The sequence below is a fragment of the Erythrolamprus reginae genome, chromosome 3 (assembly GCF_031021105.1).
Source record: "Erythrolamprus reginae isolate rEryReg1 chromosome 3, rEryReg1.hap1, whole genome shotgun sequence".
Lineage (NCBI taxonomy): Eukaryota > Metazoa > Chordata > Lepidosauria > Squamata > Dipsadidae > Erythrolamprus > Erythrolamprus reginae.
Genome location: NC_091952.1, coordinates 120,012,140 through 120,034,846, shown reverse-complemented (window position 1 = coordinate 120,034,846; position 22,707 = coordinate 120,012,140). Strand labels below are relative to the sequence as shown.

The 22,707-nt window shown below is 36.1% G+C and overlaps 1 protein-coding gene across 1 annotated transcript in view; it reads left to right on the top strand.

The window, feature by feature from the left end:
• The window catches only part of ARHGAP29 (Rho GTPase activating protein 29), a 105,015-nt gene extending 83,838 nt beyond the window's left edge, over window positions 1–21,177 (top strand). The window contains exons 35-37 of the mRNA XM_070746514.1: window positions 16,989–17,099; window positions 18,573–18,683; window positions 20,163–21,177. Coding sequence (XP_070602615.1) covers window positions 16,989–17,099; window positions 18,573–18,683; window positions 20,163–21,049 — 1,109 coding nt within the window. The 3' untranslated portion in view covers window positions 21,050–21,177. The remainder of the gene's footprint in view (window positions 1–16,988; window positions 17,100–18,572; window positions 18,684–20,162) is intronic.
• Window positions 21,178–22,707: the final 1,530 nt, after the last annotated feature.

The following is a 22,707-nucleotide window of genomic DNA, read 5'->3' as shown; positions in this document are numbered from 1 at the left end:
TTACAATGGCACTGAGAAAAGTGACTTATGGGTTATTTTTCACACGGTTGTAGCAGCATCCCCATGGTCATGTGATCACAATCTAGATGCTAGACAACTGAGTCATTTATGAGGATTTCTGGGGATAAATATTGATGGTCCCTGTGAAACCGGGGTGGAGGGGAGGGGTATTAGCATATTTTAGGCTTGAAATAATTTTATTTATTTATCTATTTTATATTCCACTTGCAATCATATATTGATTCTCAAAGGTTACCAAAACCAATATAACAATAAAAACACTACATATTTTATTTTAAAATCTTTATTATTGATTTTAATAACTCAAGATGCAAACATACCGAACATTTCTTCCCCTTCTATTTTCTCAACAACAACAGCCCTATGAGGTGAGTGGGACTGAGATAGAGAGAGAGATTGGCTCAAAGACACCCAGGTGACTTGATGCTTAAGGTGTAATTAGAATTTGTAATCACCTGACCTCAAGTCTAATGCCTTAACTGCTAGACTAAATTTGCTACCTGGAATCAATACCAAAAGACCATCTGGAAAAACTTCTTCTTTAGTCCTTGTGGAAGGTGAATTATTTTGGAACCACTTGTGATGTGAAAGGCCATTCAAAAGAGTCAATCTCATTAAGGAAAAACAGTGATAGTCCTTTGAAGTTAAAGTTAGGGTTAGGGTTAGGGTTAGTGTAGATGTGTAGTGATGAGCATCATACACTCTGATCAGGTCATTTCACCCCGAAGTAAGGCCACCATTGACATACCAGCCAAAGCTGGGCAAAGGCACCCTGGCCATAGTCTGTTGATGCAATCGCAACAGCAAATCTAGGAGGAACCCATTTGTTAGACCTCTTTGAAGCAATGCAATTCCTTCAAGAGGCAACACAGGAGGCACCTCAATGTACATTTGTAGCTCAATCTTGCCATGTTTCAGTTTAAACCTGTTTTCTACCACTCAGATCCTAATAATATCCATAATTGATTTTCACATTATATTAGTTTTTTTGTATGCAAATATACAGTAAATGGTTGTATTGCTGGTTTTTATCTTAGATTCAACATGTACTCTTGAAAGAAAACTCAGTCTTAGCCAGGAAAATTCTCCTTCAGAATCTACTCCTGTCTTGCCTTTGGAAAAAAATACAGTTCCTAGAAAGGAATCAGGCTAGTTTTATTAACTCTGGAATATTTATACAGTTATTATTCCTATTGCTCTTGAATTATTCTATGTTTAAAAGCCAAAACAATTGTTTATTTAGATTAAATTGGTGCCCTATTGATAAAAAAATGTCAACTTTTAAAGTGTTAATGTAATTGGAAATCTTTAAAGATTAAAAGGTCATTTGAAACTTGAGTTAACACTTAAAGAATATTTAAGGGCAAAAGTACATTACAATAAATTCTCAAGTGGCACATCTTAATTTTTAAATACTATACCTACAGTTGATTTTTTTTTGACAGAACTACAATTTAGAACCACACAAATATTACTGATAACTTTTAAAATAACCTTTTCCCCATTTGTGTCGTATTAGATTTAGGTAGTTCTCAACTTACAATGGTTCATTTAGTGACTATTCAAAGTTACAATGGCACTGAGAAAAGTGACTTATGGGTTATTTTTCACACGGTTGTAGCAGCATCCCCATGGTCATGTGATCACAATCTAGATGCTAGACAACTGAGTCATTTATGAGGATTTCTGGGGATAAATATTGATGGTCCCTGTGAAACCGGGGTGGAGGGGAGGGGTATTAGCATATTTTAGGCTTGAAATAATTTTATTTATTTATCTATTTTATATTCCACTTGCAATCATATATTGATTCTCAAAGGTTACCAAAACCAATATAACAATAAAAACACTACATATTTTATTTTAAAATCTTTATTATTGATTTTAATAACTCAAGATGCAAACATACCGAACATTTCTTCCCCTTCTATTTTCTCAACAACAACAGCCCTATGAGGTGAGTGGGACTGAGATAGAGAGAGAGATTGGCTCAAAGACACCCAGGTGACTTGATGCTTAAGGTGTAATTAGAATTTGTAATCACCTGACCTCAAGTCTAATGCCTTAACTGCTAGACTAAATTTGCTACCTGGAATCAATACCAAAAGACCATCTGGAAAAACTTCTTCTTTAGTCCTTGTGGAAGGTGAATTATTTTGGAACCACTTGTGATGTGAAAGGCCATTCAAAAGAGTCAATCTCATTAAGGAAAAACAGTGATAGTCCTTTGAAGTTAAAGTTAGGGTTAGGGTTAGGGTTAGTGTAGATGTGTAGTGATGAGCATCATACACTCTGATCAGGTCATTTCACCCCGAAGTAAGGCCACCATTGACATACCAGCCAAAGCTGGGCAAAGGCACCCTGGCCATAGTCTGTTGATGCAATCGCAACAGCAAATCTAGGAGGAACCCATTTGTTAGACCTCTTTGAAGCAATGCAATTCCTTCAAGAGGCAACACAGGAGGCACCTCAATGTACATTTGTAGCTCAATCTTGCCATGTTTCAGTTTAAACCTGTTTTCTACCACTCAGATCCTAATAATATCCATAATTGATTTTCACATTATATTAGTTTTTTTGTATGCAAATATACAGTAAATGGTTGTATTGCTGGTTTTTATCTTAGATTCAACATGTACTCTTGAAAGAAAACTCAGTCTTAGCCAGGAAAATTCTCCTTCAGAATCTACTCCTGTCTTGCCTTTGGAAAAAAATACAGTTCCTAGAAAGGAATCAGGCTAGTTTTATTAACTCTGGAATATTTATACAGTTATTATTCCTATTGCTCTTGAATTATTCTATGTTTAAAAGCCAAAACAATTGTTTATTTAGATTAAATTGGTGCCCTATTGATAAAAAAATGTCAACTTTTAAAGTGTTAATGTAATTGGAAATCTTTAAAGATTAAAAGGTCATTTGAAACTTGAGTTAACACTTAAAGAATATTTAAGGGCAAAAGTACATTACAATAAATTCTCAAGTGGCACATCTTAATTTTTAAATACTATAGCTACAGTTGATTTTTTTTGACAGAACTACAATTTAGAACCACACAAATATTACTGATAACTTTTAAAATAACCTTTTCCCCATTTGTGTCGTATTAGATTTAGGTAGTTCTCAACTTACAATGGTTCATTTAGTGACTATTCAAAGTTACAATGGCACTGAGAAAAGTGACTTATGGGTTATTTTTCACACTTAACGGTTGTAGCAGCATCCCCATGGTCATGTGATCACAATCTAGATGCTAGACAACTGAGTCATTTATGAGGATTTCTGGGGATAAATATTGATGGTCCCTGTGAAACCGGGGTGGAGGGAGGGGGGCGGTATTAGCATATTTTAGGCTTGAAATAATTTTATTTATTTATCTATTTTATATTCCACTTGCAATCATATATTGATTCTCAAAAGTTACCAAAACCAATATAACAATAAAAACACTACATATTTTATTTTAAAATCTTTATTATTGATTTTAATAACTCAAGATGCAAACATACCGAACATTTCTTCCCCTTCTATTTTCTCAACAACAACAGCCCTATGAGGTGAGTGGGACTGAGATAGAGAGAGAGATTGGCTCAAAGACACCCAGGTGACTTGATGCTTAAGGTGTAATTAGAATTTGTAATCACCTGACCTCAAGTCTAATGCCTTAACGGCTAGACTAAATTTGCTACCTGGAATCAATACCAAAAGACCATCTGGAAAAACTTCATCTTTAGTCCTTGTGGAAGGTGAATTATTTTGGAACCACTTGTGATGTGAAAGGCCATTCAAAAGAGTCAACCTCATTAAGGAAAAACAGTGATAGTCCCTTGTAGTTAAAGTTAGGGTTAGGGTTAGGGTTAGTGTAGATGTGTAGTGATGAGCATCATACACTCTGATCAGGTCATTTCACCCCGAAGTAAGGCCACCATTGACATACCAGCCAAAGCTGGGCAAAGGCACCCTGGCCATAGTCTGTTGATGCAATCGCAACAGCAAATCTAGGAGGAACCCATTTGTTAGACCTCTTTGAAGCAATGCAATTCCTTCAAGAGGCAACACAGGAGGCACCTCAATGTACATTTGTAGCTCAATCTTGCCATGTTTCAGTTTAAACCTGTTTTCTACCACTCAGATCCTAATAATATCCATAATTGATTTTCACATTATATTAGTTTTTTTGTATGCAAATATACAGTAAATGGTTGTATTGCTGGTTTTTATCTTAGATTCAACATGTACTCTTGAAAGAAAACTCAGTCTTAGCCAGGAAAATTCTCCTTCAGAATCTACTCCTGTCTTGCCTTTGGAAAAAAATACAGTTCCTAGAAAGGAATCAGGCTAGTTTTATTAACTCTGGAATATTTATACAGTTATTATTCCTATTGCTCTTGAATTATTCTATGTTTAAAAGCCAAAACAATTGTTTATTTAGATTAAATTGGTGCCCTATTGATAAAAAAATGTCAACTTTTAAAGTGTTAATGTAATTGGAAATCTTTAAAGATTAAAAGGTCATTTGAAACTTGAGTTAACACTTAAAGAATATTTAAGGGCAAAAGTACATTACAATAAATTCTCAAGTGGCACATCTTAATTTTTAAATACTATACCTACAGTTGATTTTTTTTTGACAGAACTACAATTTAGAACCACACAAATATTACTGATAACTTTTAAAATAACCTTTTCCCCATTTGTGTCGTATTAGATTTAGGTAGTTCTCAACTTACAATGGTTCATTTAGTGACTATTCAAAGTTACAATGGCACTGAGAAAAGTGACTTATGGGTTATTTTTCACACGGTTGTAGCAGCATCCCCATGGTCATGTGATCACAATCTAGATGCTAGACAACTGAGTCATTTATGAGGATTTCTGGGGATAAATATTGATGGTCCCTGTGAAACCGGGGTGGAGGGGAGGGGTATTAGCATATTTTAGGCTTGAAATAATTTTATTTATTTATCTATTTTATATTCCACTTGCAATCATATATTGATTCTCAAAGGTTACCAAAACCAATATAACAATAAAAACACTACATATTTTATTTTAAAATCTTTATTATTGATTTTAATAACTCAAGATGCAAACATACCGAACATTTCTTCCCCTTCTATTTTCTCAACAACAACAGCCCTATGAGGTGAGTGGGACTGAGATAGAGAGAGAGATTGGCTCAAAGACACCCAGGTGACTTGATGCTTAAGGTGTAATTAGAATTTGTAATCACCTGACCTCAAGTCTAATGCCTTAACTGCTAGACTAAATTTGCTACCTGGAATCAATACCAAAAGACCATCTGGAAAAACTTCTTCTTTAGTCCTTGTGGAAGGTGAATTATTTTGGAACCACTTGTGATGTGAAAGGCCATTCAAAAGAGTCAATCTCATTAAGGAAAAACAGTGATAGTCCTTTGAAGTTAAAGTTAGGGTTAGGGTTAGGGTTAGTGTAGATGTGTAGTGATGAGCATCATACACTCTGATCAGGTCATTTCACCCCGAAGTAAGGCCACCATTGACATACCAGCCAAAGCTGGGCAAAGGCACCCTGGCCATAGTCTGTTGATGCAATCGCAACAGCAAATCTAGGAGGAACCCATTTGTTAGACCTCTTTGAAGCAATGCAATTCCTTCAAGAGGCAACACAGGAGGCACCTCAATGTACATTTGTAGCTCAATCTTGCCATGTTTCAGTTTAAACCTGTTTTCTACCACTCAGATCCTAATAATATCCATAATTGATTTTCACATTATATTAGTTTTTTTGTATGCAAATATACAGTAAATGGTTGTATTGCTGGTTTTTATCTTAGATTCAACATGTACTCTTGAAAGAAAACTCAGTCTTAGCCAGGAAAATTCTCCTTCAGAATCTACTCCTGTCTTGCCTTTGGAAAAAAATACAGTTCCTAGAAAGGAATCAGGCTAGTTTTATTAACTCTGGAATATTTATACAGTTATTATTCCTATTGCTCTTGAATTATTCTATGTTTAAAAGCCAAAACAATTGTTTATTTAGATTAAATTGGTGCCCTATTGATAAAAAAATGTCAACTTTTAAAGTGTTAATGTAATTGGAAATCTTTAAAGATTAAAAGGTCATTTGAAACTTGAGTTAACACTTAAAGAATATTTAAGGGCAAAAGTACATTACAATAAATTCTCAAGTGGCACATCTTAATTTTTAAATACTATACCTACAGTTGATTTTTTTTTGACAGAACTACAATTTAGAACCACACAAATATTACTGATAACTTTTAAAATAACCTTTTCCCCATTTGTGTCGTATTAGATTTAGGTAGTTCTCAACTTACAATGGTTCATTTAGTGACTATTCAAAGTTACAATGGCACTGAGAAAAGTGACTTATGGGTTATTTTTCACACGGTTGTAGCAGCATCCCCATGGTCATGTGATCACAATCTAGATGCTAGACAACTGAGTCATTTATGAGGATTTCTGGGGATAAATATTGATGGTCCCTGTGAAACCGGGGTGGAGGGGAGGGGTATTAGCATATTTTAGGCTTGAAATAATTTTATTTATTTATCTATTTTATATTCCACTTGCAATCATATATTGATTCTCAAAGGTTACCAAAACCAATATAACAATAAAAACACTACATATTTTATTTTAAAATCTTTATTATTGATTTTAATAACTCAAGATGCAAACATACCGAACATTTCTTCCCCTTCTATTTTCTCAACAACAACAGCCCTATGAGGTGAGTGGGACTGAGATAGAGAGAGAGATTGGCTCAAAGACACCCAGGTGACTTGATGCTTAAGGTGTAATTAGAATTTGTAATCACCTGACCTCAAGTCTAATGCCTTAACTGCTAGACTAAATTTGCTACCTGGAATCAATACCAAAAGACCATCTGGAAAAACTTCTTCTTTAGTCCTTGTGGAAGGTGAATTATTTTGGAACCACTTGTGATGTGAAAGGCCATTCAAAAGAGTCAATCTCATTAAGGAAAAACAGTGATAGTCCTTTGAAGTTAAAGTTAGGGTTAGGGTTAGGGTTAGTGTAGATGTGTAGTGATGAGCATCATACACTCTGATCAGGTCATTTCACCCCGAAGTAAGGCCACCATTGACATACCAGCCAAAGCTGGGCAAAGGCACCCTGGCCATAGTCTGTTGATGCAATCGCAACAGCAAATCTAGGAGGAACCCATTTGTTAGACCTCTTTGAAGCAATGCAATTCCTTCAAGAGGCAACACAGGAGGCACCTCAATGTACATTTGTAGCTCAATCTTGCCATGTTTCAGTTTAAACCTGTTTTCTACCACTCAGATCCTAATAATATCCATAATTGATTTTCACATTATATTAGTTTTTTTGTATGCAAATATACAGTAAATGGTTGTATTGCTGGTTTTTATCTTAGATTCAACATGTACTCTTGAAAGAAAACTCAGTCTTAGCCAGGAAAATTCTCCTTCAGAATCTACTCCTGTCTTGCCTTTGGAAAAAAATACAGTTCCTAGAAAGGAATCAGGCTAGTTTTATTAACTCTGGAATATTTATACAGTTATTATTCCTATTGCTCTTGAATTATTCTATGTTTAAAAGCCAAAACAATTGTTTATTTAGATTAAATTGGTGCCCTATTGATAAAAAAATGTCAACTTTTAAAGTGTTAATGTAATTGGAAATCTTTAAAGATTAAAAGGTCATTTGAAACTTGAGTTAACACTTAAAGAATATTTAAGGGCAAAAGTACATTACAATAAATTCTCAAGTGGCACATCTTAATTTTTAAATACTATAGCTACAGTTGATTTTTTTTGACAGAACTACAATTTAGAACCACACAAATATTACTGATAACTTTTAAAATAACCTTTTCCCCATTTGTGTCGTATTAGATTTAGGTAGTTCTCAACTTACAATGGTTCATTTAGTGACTATTCAAAGTTACAATGGCACTGAGAAAAGTGACTTATGGGTTATTTTTCACACTTAACGGTTGTAGCAGCATCCCCATGGTCATGTGATCACAATCTAGATGCTAGACAACTGAGTCATTTATGAGGATTTCTGGGGATAAATATTGATGGTCCCTGTGAAACCGGGGTGGAGGGAGGGGGGCGGTATTAGCATATTTTAGGCTTGAAATAATTTTATTTATTTATCTATTTTATATTCCACTTGCAATCATATATTGATTCTCAAAAGTTACCAAAACCAATATAACAATAAAAACACTACATATTTTATTTTAAAATCTTTATTATTGATTTTAATAACTCAAGATGCAAACATACCGAACATTTCTTCCCCTTCTATTTTCTCAACAACAACAGCCCTATGAGGTGAGTGGGACTGAGATAGAGAGAGAGATTGGCTCAAAGACACCCAGGTGACTTGATGCTTAAGGTGTAATTAGAATTTGTAATCACCTGACCTCAAGTCTAATGCCTTAACGGCTAGACTAAATTTGCTACCTGGAATCAATACCAAAAGACCATCTGGAAAAACTTCATCTTTAGTCCTTGTGGAAGGTGAATTATTTTGGAACCACTTGTGATGTGAAAGGCCATTCAAAAGAGTCAACCTCATTAAGGAAAAACAGTGATAGTCCCTTGTAGTTAAAGTTAGGGTTAGGGTTAGGGTTAGTGTAGATGTGTAGTGATGAGCATCATACACTCTGATCAGGTCATTTCACCCCGAAGTAAGGCCACCATTGACATACCAGCCAAAGCTGGGCAAAGGCACCCTGGCCATAGTCTGTTGATGCAATCGCAACAGCAAATCTAGGAGGAACCCATTTGTTAGACCTCTTTGAAGCAATGCAATTCCTTCAAGAGGCAACACAGGAGGCACCTCAATGTACATTTGTAGCTCAATCTTGCCATGTTTCAGTTTAAACCTGTTTTCTACCACTCAGATCCTAATAATATCCATAATTGATTTTCACATTATATTAGTTTTTTTGTATGCAAATATACAGTAAATGGTTGTATTGCTGGTTTTTATCTTAGATTCAACATGTACTCTTGAAAGAAAACTCAGTCTTAGCCAGGAAAATTCTCCTTCAGAATCTACTCCTGTCTTGCCTTTGGAAAAAAATACAGTTCCTAGAAAGGAATCAGGCTAGTTTTATTAACTCTGGAATATTTATACAGTTATTATTCCTATTGCTCTTGAATTATTCTATGTTTAAAAGCCAAAACAATTGTTTATTTAGATTAAATTGGTGCCCTATTGATAAAAAAATGTCAACTTTTAAAGTGTTAATGTAATTGGAAATCTTTAAAGATTAAAAGGTCATTTGAAACTTGAGTTAACACTTAAAGAATATTTAAGGGCAAAAGTACATTACAATAAATTCTCAAGTGGCACATCTTAATTTTTAAATACTATAGCTACAGTTGATTTTTTTTGACAGAACTACAATTTAGAACCACACAAATATTACTGATAACTTTTAAAATAACCTTTTCCCCATTTGTGTCGTATTAGATTTAGGTAGTTCTCAACTTACAATGGTTCATTTAGTGACTATTCAAAGTTACAATGGCACTGAGAAAAGTGACTTATGGGTTATTTTTCACACTTAACGGTTGTAGCAGCATCCCCATGGTCATGTGATCACAATCTAGATGCTAGACAACTGAGTCATTTATGAGGATTTCTGGGGATAAATATTGATGGTCCCTGTGAAACCGGGGTGGAGGGAGGGGGGCGGTATTAGCATATTTTAGGCTTGAAATAATTTTATTTATTTATCTATTTTATATTCCACTTGCAATCATATATTGATTCTCAAAAGTTACCAAAACCAATATAACAATAAAAACACTACATATTTTATTTTAAAATCTTTATTATTGATTTTAATAACTCAAGATGCAAACATACCGAACATTTCTTCCCCTTCTATTTTCTCAACAACAACAGCCCTATGAGGTGAGTGGGACTGAGATAGAGAGAGAGATTGGCTCAAAGACACCCAGGTGACTTGATGCTTAAGGTGTAATTAGAATTTGTAATCACCTGACCTCAAGTCTAATGCCATAACGGCTAGACTAAATTTGCTACCTGGAATCAATACCAAAAGACCATCTGGAAAAACTTCATCTTTAGTCCTTGTGGAAGGTGAATTATTTTGGAACCACTTGTGATGTGAAAGGCCATTCAAAAGAGTCAACCTCATTAAGGAAAAACAGTGATAGTCCCTTGTAGTTAAAGTTAGGGTTAGGGTTAGGGTTAGTGTAGATGTGTAGTGATGAGCATCATACACTCTGATCAGGTCATTTCACCCCGAAGTAAGGCCACCATTGACATACCAGCCAAAGCTGGGCAAAGGCACCCTGGCCATAGTCTGTTGATGCAATCGCAACAGCAAATCTAGGAGGAACCCATTTGTTAGACCTCTTTGAAGCAATGCAATTCCTTCAAGAGGCAACACAGGAGGCACCTCAATGTACATTTGTAGCTCAATCTTGCCATGTTTCAGTTTAAACCTGTTTTCTACCACTCAGATCCTAATAATATCCATAATTGATTTTCACATTATATTAGTTTTTTTGTATGCAAATATACAGTAAATGGTTGTATTGCTGGTTTTTATCTTAGATTCAACATGTACTCTTGAAAGAAAACTCAGTCTTAGCCAGGAAAATTCTCCTTCAGAATCTACTCCTGTCTTGCCTTTGGAAAAAAATACAGTTCCTAGAAAGGAATCAGGCTAGTTTTATTAACTCTGGAATATTTATACAGTTATTATTCCTATTGCTCTTGAATTATTCTATGTTTAAAAGCCAAAACAATTGTTTATTTAGATTAAATTGGTGCCCTATTGATAAAAAAATGTCAACTTTTAAAGTGTTAATGTAATTGGAAATCTTTAAAGATTAAAAGGTCATTTGAAACTTGAGTTAACACTTAAAGAATATTTAAGGGCAAAAGTACATTACAATAAATTCTCAAGTGGCACATCTTAATTTTTAAATACTATAGCTACAGTTGATTTTTTTTGACAGAACTACAATTTAGAACCACACAAATATTACTGATAACTTTTAAAATAACCTTTTCCCCATTTGTGTCGTATTAGATTTAGGTAGTTCTCAACTTACAATGGTTCATTTAGTGACTATTCAAAGTTACAATGGCACTGAGAAAAGTGACTTATGGGTTATTTTTCACACTTAACGGTTGTAGCAGCATCCCCATGGTCATGTGATCACAATCTAGATGCTAGACAACTGAGTCATTTATGAGGATTTCTGGGGATAAATATTGATGGTCCCTGTGAAACCGGGGTGGAGGGAGGGGGGCGGTATTAGCATATTTTAGGCTTGAAATAATTTTATTTATTTATCTATTTTATATTCCACTTGCAATCATATATTGATTCTCAAAAGTTACCAAAACCAATATAACAATAAAAACACTACATATTTTATTAAAAATCTTTATTATTGATTTTAATAACTCAAGATGCAAACATACCGAACATTTCTTCCCCTTCTATTTTCTCAACAACAACAGCCCTATGAGGTGAGTGGGACTGAGATAGAGAGAGAGATTGGCTCAAAGACACCCAGGTGACTTGATGCTTAAGGTGTAATTAGAATTTGTAATCACCTGACCTCAAGTCTAATGCCTTAACGGCTAGACTAAATTTGCTACCTGGAATCAATACCAAAAGACCATCTGGAAAAACTTCATCTTTAGTCCTTGTGGAAGGTGAATTATTTTGGAACCACTTGTGATGTGAAAGGCCATTCAAAAGAGTCAACCTCATTAAGGAAAAACAGTGATAGTCCCTTGTAGTTAAAGTTAGGGTTAGGGTTAGTGTAGATGTGTAGTGATGAGCATCATACACTCTGATCAGGTCATTTCACCCCGAAGTAAGGCCACCATTGACATACCAGCCAAAGCTGGGCAAAGGCACCCTGGCCATAGTCTGTTGATGCAATCGCAACAGCAAATCTAGGAGGAACCCATTTGTTAGACCTCTTTGAAGCAATGCAATTCCTTCAAGAGGCAACACAGGAGGCACCTCAATGTACATTTGTAGCTCAATCTTGCCATGTTTCAGTTTAAACCTGTTTTCTACCACTCAGATCCTAATAATATCCATAATTGATTTTCACATTATATTAGTTTTTTTGTATGCAAATATACAGTAAATGGTTGTATTGCTGGTTTTTATCTTAGATTCAACATGTACTCTTGAAAGAAAACTCAGTCTTAGCCAGGAAAATTCTCCTTCAGAATCTACTCCTGTCTTGCCTTTGGAAAAAAATACAGTTCCTAGAAAGGAATCAGGCTAGTTTTATTAACTCTGGAATATTTATACAGTTATTATTCCTATTGCTCTTGAATTATTCTATGTTTAAAAGCCAAAACAATTGTTTATTTAGATTAAATTGGTGCCCTATTGATAAAAAAATGTCAACTTTTAAAGTGTTAATGTAATTGGAAATCTTTAAAGATTAAAAGGTCATTTGAAACTTGAGTTAACACTTAAAGAATATTTAAGGGCAAAAGTACATTACAATAAATTCTCAAGTGGCACATCTTAATTTTTAAATACTATAGCTACAGTTGATTTTTTTTGACAGAACTACAATTTAGAACCACACAAATATTACTGATAACTTTTAAAATAACCTTTTCCCCATTTGTGTCGTATTAGATTTAGGTAGTTCTCAACTTACAATGGTTCATTTAGTGACTATTCAAAGTTACAATGGCACTGAGAAAAGTGACTTATGGGTTATTTTTCACACTTAACGGTTGTAGCAGCATCCCCATGGTCATGTGATCACAATCTAGATGCTAGACAACTGAGTCATTTATGAGGATTTCTGGGGATAAATATTGATGGTCCCTGTGAAACCGGGGTGGAGGGAGGGGGGCGGTATTAGCATATTTTAGGCTTGAAATAATTTTATTTATTTATCTATTTTATATTCCACTTGCAATCATATATTGATTCTCAAAAGTTACCAAAACCAATATAACAATAAAAACACTACATATTTTATTTTAAAATCTTTATTATTGATTTTAATAACTCAAGATGCAAACATACCGAACATTTCTTCCCCTTCTATTTTCTCAACAACAACAGCCCTATGAGGTGAGTGGGACTGAGATAGAGAGAGAGATTGGCTCAAAGACACCCAGGTGACTTGATGCTTAAGGTGTAATTAGAATTTGTAATCACCTGACCTCAAGTCTAATGCCTTAACGGCTAGACTAAATTTGCTACCTGGAATCAATACCAAAAGACCATCTGGAAAAACTTCATCTTTAGTCCTTGTGGAAGGTGAATTATTTTGGAACCACTTGTGATGTGAAAGGCCATTCAAAAGAGTCAACCTCATTAAGGAAAAACAGTGATAGTCCCTTGTAGTTAAAGTTAGGGTTAGGGTTAGGGTTAGTGTAGATGTGTAGTGATGAGCATCATACACTCTGATCAGGTCATTTCACCCCGAAGTAAGGCCACCATTGACATACCAGCCAAAGCTGGGCAAAGGCACCCTGGCCATAGTCTGTTGATGCAATCGCAACAGCAAATCTAGGAGGAACCCATTTGTTAGACCTCTTTGAAGCAATGCAATTCCTTCAAGAGGCAACACAGGAGGCACCTCAATGTACATTTGTAGCTCAATCTTGCCATGTTTCAGTTTAAACCTGTTTTCTACCACTCAGATCCTAATAATATCCATAATTGATTTTCACATTATATTAGTTTTTTTGTATGCAAATATACAGTAAATGGTTGTATTGCTGGTTTTTATCTTAGATTCAACATGTACTCTTGAAAGAAAACTCAGTCTTAGCCAGGAAAATTCTCCTTCAGAATCTACTCCTGTCTTGCCTTTGGAAAAAAATACAGTTCCTAGAAAGGAATCAGGCTAGTTTTATTAACTCTGGAATATTTATACAGTTATTATTCCTATTGCTCTTGAATTATTCTATGTTTAAAAGCCAAAACAATTGTTTATTTAGATTAAATTGGTGCCCTATTGATAAAAAAATGTCAACTTTTAAAGTGTTAATGTAATTGGAAATCTTTAAAGATTAAAAGGTCATTTGAAACTTGAGTTAACACTTAAAGAATATTTAAGGGCAAAAGTACATTACAATAAATTCTCAAGTGGCACATCTTAATTTTTAAATACTATAGCTACAGTTGATTTTTTTTGACAGAACTACAATTTAGAACCACACAAATATTACTGATAACTTTTAAAATAACCTTTTCCCCATTTGTGTCGTATTAGATTTAGGTAGTTCTCAACTTACAATGGTTCATTTAGTGACTATTCAAAGTTACAATGGCACTGAGAAAAGTGACTTATGGGTTATTTTTCACACTTAACGGTTGTAGCAGCATCCCCATGGTCATGTGATCACAATCTAGATGCTAGACAACTGAGTCATTTATGAGGATTTCTGGGGATAAATATTGATGGTCCCTGTGAAACCGGGGTGGAGGGAGGGGGGCGGTATTAGCATATTTTAGGCTTGAAATAATTTTATTTATTTATCTATTTTATATTCCACTTGCAATCATATATTGATTCTCAAAAGTTACCAAAACCAATATAACAATAAAAACACTACATATTTTATTAAAAATCTTTATTATTGATTTTAATAACTCAAGATGCAAACATACCGAACATTTCTTCCCCTTCTATTTTCTCAACAACAACAGCCCTATGAGGTGAGTGGGACTGAGATAGAGAGAGAGATTGGCTCAAAGACACCCAGGTGACTTGATGCTTAAGGTGTAATTAGAATTTGTAATCACCTGACCTCAAGTCTAATGCCTTAACGGCTAGACTAAATTTGCTACCTGGAATCAATACCAAAAGACCATCTGGAAAAACTTCATCTTTAGTCCTTGTGGAAGGTGAATTATTTTGGAACCACTTGTGATGTGAAAGGCCATTCAAAAGAGTCAACCTCATTAAGGAAAAACAGTGATAGTCCCTTGTAGTTAAAGTTAGGGTTAGGGTTAGTGTAGATGTGTAGTGATGAGCATCATACACTCTGATCAGGTCATTTCACCCCGAAGTAAGGCCACCATTGACATACCAGCCAAAGCTGGGCAAAGGCACCCTGGCCATAGTCTGTTGATGCAATCGCAACAGCAAATCTAGGAGGAACCCATTTGTTAGACCTCTTTGAAGCAATGCAATTCCTTCAAGAGGCAACACAGGAGGCACCTCAATGTACATTTGTAGCTCAATCTTGCCATGTTTCAGTTTAAACCTGTTTTCTACCACTCAGATCCTAATAATATCCATAATTGATTTTCACATTATATTAGTTTTTGTGTGTGCAAATATACAGTAAATGTTTGTGTTGCTGGTTTTTATCTTAGATTCGACATGTACTCTTGAAAGAAAATTCAGTCTTAGCCAGGAAAATTCTCCTTCAGAATCTACTCCTGTCTTGCCTTTGGAAAAAAATACAGTTCCTAGAAAGGAATCAGGCTAGTTTTATTAACTCTGGAATATTTATACAGTTATTATTCCTATTGCTCTTGAATTATTCTATGTTTAAAAGCCAAAACAATTGTTTATTTAGATTAAATTGGTGCCCTATTGATAAAAAAATGTCAACTTTTAAAGTGTTAATGTAATTGGAAATCTTTAAAGATTAAAAGGTCATTTGAAACTTGAGTTAACACTTAAAGAATATTTAAGGGCAAAAGTACATTACAATAAATTCTCAAGTGGCACATCTTAATTTTTAAATACTATAGCTACAGTTGATTTTTTTTTGACAGAACTACAATTTAGAACCACACAAATATTACTGATAACTTTTAAAATAACCTTTTCCCCATTTGTGTCGTATTAGATTTAGGTAGTTCTGAACTTACAATGGTTCATTTAGTGACTATTCAAAGTTACAATGGCACTGAGAAAAGTGACTTATGGGTTATTTTTCACACTTAACGGTTGTAGCAGCATCCCCATGGTCATGTGATCACAATCTAGATGCTAGACAACTGAGTCATTTATGAGGATTTCTGGGGATAAATATTGATGGTCCCTGTGAAACCGGGGTGGAGGGGGGGGCGGTATTAGCATATTTTATGCTTGAAATAATTTTATTTATTTATCTATTTTATATTCCACTTGCAATCATATATTGATTCTCAAAGGTTACCAAAACCAATATAACAATAAAAACACTACATATTTTATTTTAAAATCTTTATTATTGATTTTAATAACTCAAGATGCAAACATACCGAACATTTCTTCCCCTTCTATTTTCTCAACAACAACAGCCCTATGAGGTGAGTGGGACTGAGATAGAGAGAGAGATTGGCTCAAAGACACCCAGGTGACTTGATGCTTAAGGTGTAATTAGAATTTGTAATCACCTGACCTCAAGTCTAATGCCTTAACGGCTAGACTAAATTTGCTACCTGGAATCAATACCAAAAGACCATCTGGAAAAACTTCATCTTTAGTCCTTGTGGAAGGTGAATTATTTTGGAACCACTTGTGATGTGAAAGGCCATTCAAAAGAGTCAACCTCATTAAGAAAAAACAGTGATAGTCCCTTGTAGTTAAAGTTAGGGTTAGGGTTGGGGTTAGTCTAGATGTGTAGTGATGAGCATCACACACTCTGATCAGGTCATTTCACCCGAAGTAAGGCCACCATTGACATACCAGCCAAAGCTGGGCAAAGGCACCCTGGCCATAGTCTTTTGATGCAATCGCAACAGCAAATCTAGGAGGAACCCATTTGTTAGACCTCTTTGAAGCAATGCAATTCCTTCAAGAGGCAACACAGGAGGCACCTCAATGTACATTTGTAGCTCAATCTTGCCATGTTTCAGTTTAAACCTGTTTTCTACCACTCAGATCCTAATAATATCCATAATTGATTTTCACATTATATTAGTTTTTTTGTATGCAAATATACAGTAAATGTTTGTATTGCTGGTTTTTATCTTAGATTCGACATGTACTCTTGAAAGAAAACTCAGTCTTAGCCAGGAAAATTCTCCTTCAGAATCTACTCCTGTCTTGCCTTTGGAAAAAAATACAATTCCTAGAAAGGAATCAGGCTAGTTTTATTAACTCTGGAATATTTATACAGTTATTATTCCTATTGCTCTTGAATTATTCTATGTTTAAAAGCCAAAACAATTGTTTATTTAGATTAAATTGGTGCCCTATTGATAAAAAAATGTCAACTTTTAAAGTGTTAATGTAATTGGAAATCTTTAAAGATTAAAAGGTCATTTGAAACTTGAGTTAACACTTAAAGAATATTTAAGGGCAAAAGTACATTACAATAAATTCTCAAGTGGCACATCTTAATTTTTAAATACTATAGCTACAGTTGATTTTTTTTTTGACAGAACTACAATTTAGAACCACACAAATATTACTAATAACTTTTAAAATAACCTTTTCCCCATTTGTGTCGTATTAGATTTAGGTAGTTCTCAACTTACAATGGTTCATTTAGTGACTATTCAAAGTTACAATGGCACTGAGAAAAGTGACTTATGGGTTATTTTTCACACGGTTGTAGCAGCATCCCCATGGTCATGTGATCACAATCTAGATGCTAGACAACTGAGTCATTTATGAGGATTTCTGGGGATAAATATTGATGGTCCCTGTGAAACCGGGGTGGAGGGGGGGGCGGTATTAGCATATTTTAGGCTTGAAATAATTTTATTTATTTATCTATTTTATATTCCACTTGCAATCATATATTGATTCTCAAAGGTTACCAAAACCAATATAACAATAAAAACACTACATATTTTATTTTAAAATCTTTATTATTGTTTTTAATAACTCAAGATGCAAACATACCAAACATTTCTTCCCCTTCTATTTTCTCAACAACAACAGCCCTATGAGGTGAGTGGGACTGAGAGAGAGAGAGAGATTGGCTCAAAGACACCCAGGTGACTTGATGCTTAAGGTGTAATTAGAATTTGTAATCACCTGACCTCAAGTCTAATGCCTTAATGGCTAGACTAAATTTGCTACCTGGAATCAATACCAAAAGACCATCTGGAAAAACTTCATCTTTAGTCCTTGTGGAAGGTGAATTATTTTGGAACCACTTGTGATGTGAAAGGCCATTCAAAAGAGTCAACCTCATTAAGGAAAAACAGTGATAGTCCCTTGTAGTTAAAGTTAGGGTTAGGGTTAGTCTAGATGTGTAGTGATGAGCATCACACACTCTGATCAGGTCATTTCACCCGAAGTAAGGCCACCATTGACATACCAGCCAAAGCTGGGCAAAGGCACCCTGGCCATAGTCTGTTGATGCAATCGCAACAGCAAATCTAGGAGGAACCCATTTGTAGACCTCTTTGAAGCAATGCAATTCCTTCAAGAGGCAACACAGGAGGCACCTCAATGTACATTTGTTGCTCAATCTTGCCATGTTTCAGTTTAAACCTGTTTTCTACCACTCAGATCCTAATAATATCCATAATTGATTTTCACATTATATTAGTTTTTGTGTGTGCAAATATACAGTAAATGTTTGTATTGCTGGTTTTTATCTTAGATTCGACATGTACTCTTGAAAGAAAACTCAGTCTTAGCCAGGAAAATTCTCCTTCAGAATCTACTCCTGTCTTGCCTTTGGAACATAATACAATTCCTAGAAAGGAATCAGGTTAGTTTTATTAACTCTGGAATATTTATACAGTTATTATTCCTATTGCTCTTGAATTATTCTATGTTTGAAAGCCAAAACAATTGTTTATTTAGATTAAATTGGTGCCCTATTGATAAAAAAATGTCAACTTTTAAAGTGTTAATGTAATTGGAAATCTTTAAAGATTAAAAGGTCATTTGAAACTTGAGTTAACACTTAAAGAATATTTAAGGGCAAAAGTACATTACAATAAATTCTCAAGTGGCACATCTTAATTTTTAAATACTATAGCTACAGTTGATTTTTTTTGACAGAACTACAATTTAGAACCACACAAATATTACTGATAACTTTTAAAATAACCTTTTCCCCATTTGTGTCATATTAGATTTAGCTAGTTCTCAACTTACAATGGTTCATTTAGTGACTATTCAAAGTTACAATGGCCCTTGAGAAAAGTGACTTATGGGTTATTTTTCACACTTACGGTTGTAGCAGCATCCCCATGGTCATGTGATCACAATCTAGATGCTAGACAACTGAGTCATTTATGAGGATTTCTGGGGATAAATATTGATGGTCCCTGTGAAACCGGGGTGGAGGTGGGCGTGGGGGGGGGGCGGTATTAGCATATTTTAGGCTTGAAATAAATTTATTTATTTATCAATTTTATATTCCACTTGCAATCATATATTGATTCTCAAAAGTTACCAAAACCAATATAACAATAAAAACACTACATATTTTATTTTAAAATCTTTATTATTGTTTTTAATAACTCAAGATGCCCATATCTGCCCCAGATTAAATCTGTAAGGGCTATCCACTATTCCTTTAGCAATATAGGTATTGGCTGTGCAAACAGCACAATTTCTGCAGGCTTACAGTCTGCTAGATAGTGCTTAAACATGATATCTGGCAGGGCCTAAGAGTTCCCTGAGTCTGTAAATGCTTTCTCTTGTTTGTCCTTTTAGTCTAGTTGTAAGCATCTTTCATTTGAATTGTTTACCACGTTAATTCTGCAATTAGCCTGACTTTCAACTAATGAGAGCTGTCTGTCCAGATACCTTAGGAATTCAACCAGTTGAAATTCCCAACAAGTGATTCCATCTGAAGAATGCAACGTTGGAGAAGCTTAAATTAAAAAAACAAACAAATATAAAACGTTTGTTTTCATTCTACTAACAAAAACAAACCAGAGGAATTAAATTCCATTGTGGGTCGCTTCTTGCAAAACCACTGTAGGAGAGTTCATTCCTTCTTAAATTAAGATGAGGAACACGAATAATAATAAATACATGAAATATAATGGGATTCTAGAGTTGGCTGATCTGTCTTTCAGACATAATAGTTATAAACATGCAAGAAGAGACATAAACAAGGAATTTTATTCTCTAAAATGTATACATATATCTATTAGAATTGAATTGAATTCTTTATTGGCCATTCAAGATTAATACTTTTTGATGACACCCAAAACATTTATTTCCTTCCTAGACAATAAAGTGACTCCAGTTTTAGATCAAGACAATGGGAAGCATGACCTTGAAACTGAGGATGGTGTTAAAAGTGATCAGTTAATAAGACCTAAACGTCACATAACCAAAGTGCAGATGCGCTATCAAAAATCCAAGCCATTTTTTCGTCCTGTGAGTTTACCTTTAGGATCAATGCTTCCTATTTCAAATGAACAAAACTTCCAGAATGCAAGTCTGAACCCAGACAAGCTTGAGAAAAGTCTTGTCACTGAAGACATTTCTGAGACACAGTCACTTCCCTCTACTAATGCTGGCTGTAGAATCTCTCGTTATGACCCACAAACTCAGAAAAAGACTTGGGAGAAGCAATGTAAACAATATGACATGACATCAAAAGCAACAAAGATTATGACCAATATCAATGAAAACCTAATACAAGACTCTGTAGATACATGTGCCTTAAATGCATCTAGCAACCTTGTTAGCAATTCAGTGAATGCCATACTTCTTGGTAAGCCATATACAGGACCAGCCACAACTGTAAAGCCTGTAGGAGAAGCTCATTGTACAGCCTCTACTTCTGTTGTTACTTTGAAAAAGCCAAGATGTTTTCAACCACCAGGAGGAACATTTTATAGCCCATCATCTAACAATAATGCCAAACCAAATGATGAGAGTTCTGCATCCAAATGCTATACAGCAATAATCCAGAATGACATGCCAGAACAAGGTGTGAATCCTGGCCTTGATCACAGGGTCTTGGATTCCTCTAGCCAATATGGAAACCAACCAAAACCTACCGGTAGCTTTGAAACCATATCTCCTGCAGATTTGAAGCCTGCTCATCAGAGATTAAGGCCAAAGCGGATGCAAGAACTGGAAGACAGGGAAGCTCATTTTGTGTAAGGCGCTCAAAACCTCTGGAATAGGTTTTTTTTTCCTTGAGGATTTCACCTTTGTGCCATATTGAAATTATTTTTATAAATATCTGTACAGGAATTTTAAAACATTGAATAAAAAAGCTGTGAAGACTATTGAAGTTAATTTTTTAATGTTATTATTATTATTTCATTTTTCTCAAGAGTATTTAAATGCATTCCAAATGTATGAGCAGCTAATATGAAGTGCACTCAAAAAAACCTTATAATCTACTTCATTTGTTCAGTTGTATTTTTTTCTCATGGAAGCCTACTTATGTTAGAGTGCAACAGTGAAAGGAGTCCATATCCAAGAATAAATTGTTTATGAAGGCTGCAAAGTATGAAATATAGATACTTAATTTAAAAATAAACCAAAGCTTGAAGCATTGCTCTAAATGTCTGTACAGTGATCCCTCGAGTTTCGCGATCTTGATCTTCGCGAAATGCTATATCGCGATTTTTCAACAAATAATACCATCTCAATCTTCACAAAACGCTATATCGCGATTTTTCCCACCGATGACGTCACTCCCTTTCTCATCTTTCTTTCTCTCTCTCTTTCTCTATCTTGCTTCTTCCTCTCTCACATTCTCTTCCTCCCTCTCTCATCTCTTTCTTTCCTTCTCTCTCTTTCTCTATCTCTCCCCCTCTTGCTCTCGAGCGGCGGGCGGCACCCAGGGAAGGTTCCTTCGGCCGGCCAGCAGCTGATCTGCTCGGCAGCGCAGTAGCAGCGAGGAGCCGAAGATGGGGTTTCCCCTTTGCGTGGGCAATGGGGAAACCCCATCTTCGGCTCCTCGCTGCTACTGCGCTGCCGAGCAGATCAGCTGCTGGCCGGCCGAAGGAACCTTCCCTGGGTCTTCAACTCCCAGAATTCCCCGGAATTCTTCCTTCGGAAGCCGCCGGACACCGTCAGGGGGGCGCGGCGCTTTGCAACTACATCAGCGGCGGGAGCCGGACCCGGCCACCGCCCCCCCTGCTAGCTCCGAGGCCGGGAACCCGCCACCGCTGCCCTCGAGAGGCCGGTTGGGAAGGAAGGAAGGGAAGCAGGAAAGCGACTGCTTCTCTCTTCCTCCTTCCCCGCGCTGCTTGGCGAGCGGAGAGGCAGTCGTCTTGCCTGCCGCCCTGCTCTGCTTCCCTCCCTCCCTCCCTCCGCAGACCCAGAGACAAAGGAGGCACGGAGTGTGGGGAGCCGCCTGGCAGAGCGCTCGCAGGCGGCGGCGGCGGGGGACAAAAAGCAGGCCAGCGCCCGGCTCCTGCCTCTCCGGGACCGCAGACCGAGCGGAGCAGTGGTGCGGACGGCCCGCGGCCAGGGTGGGGAAGGCGGGGCGTACATCGCCGGCTCGTCCCGTTCTGCGGCGCACACAAGATTGACAGGCATGCAGAATGACAGGCAAGCAGGAAGACCTTCCTAACTCCCTCCCCCCCAGCCGAAAACCCAAAGGCGGCCTGCCACCACCCGCTTGAGCCAGGAGGCAGGCAGGGCAAAGTGCGTAGAGGGGAAGGATGCTCCGGTTTCCCGGGCGGGGGCGGTGAGCGCTCGGAGGGGGCATAGCCCGTGGCTCGTCTCGAATTTCAGCTCGGGAGTAGAACAGAAATGTCTCTCCCCTCCTAGCTCGTATCTTGAAATGCTCATATGTAGAGCAG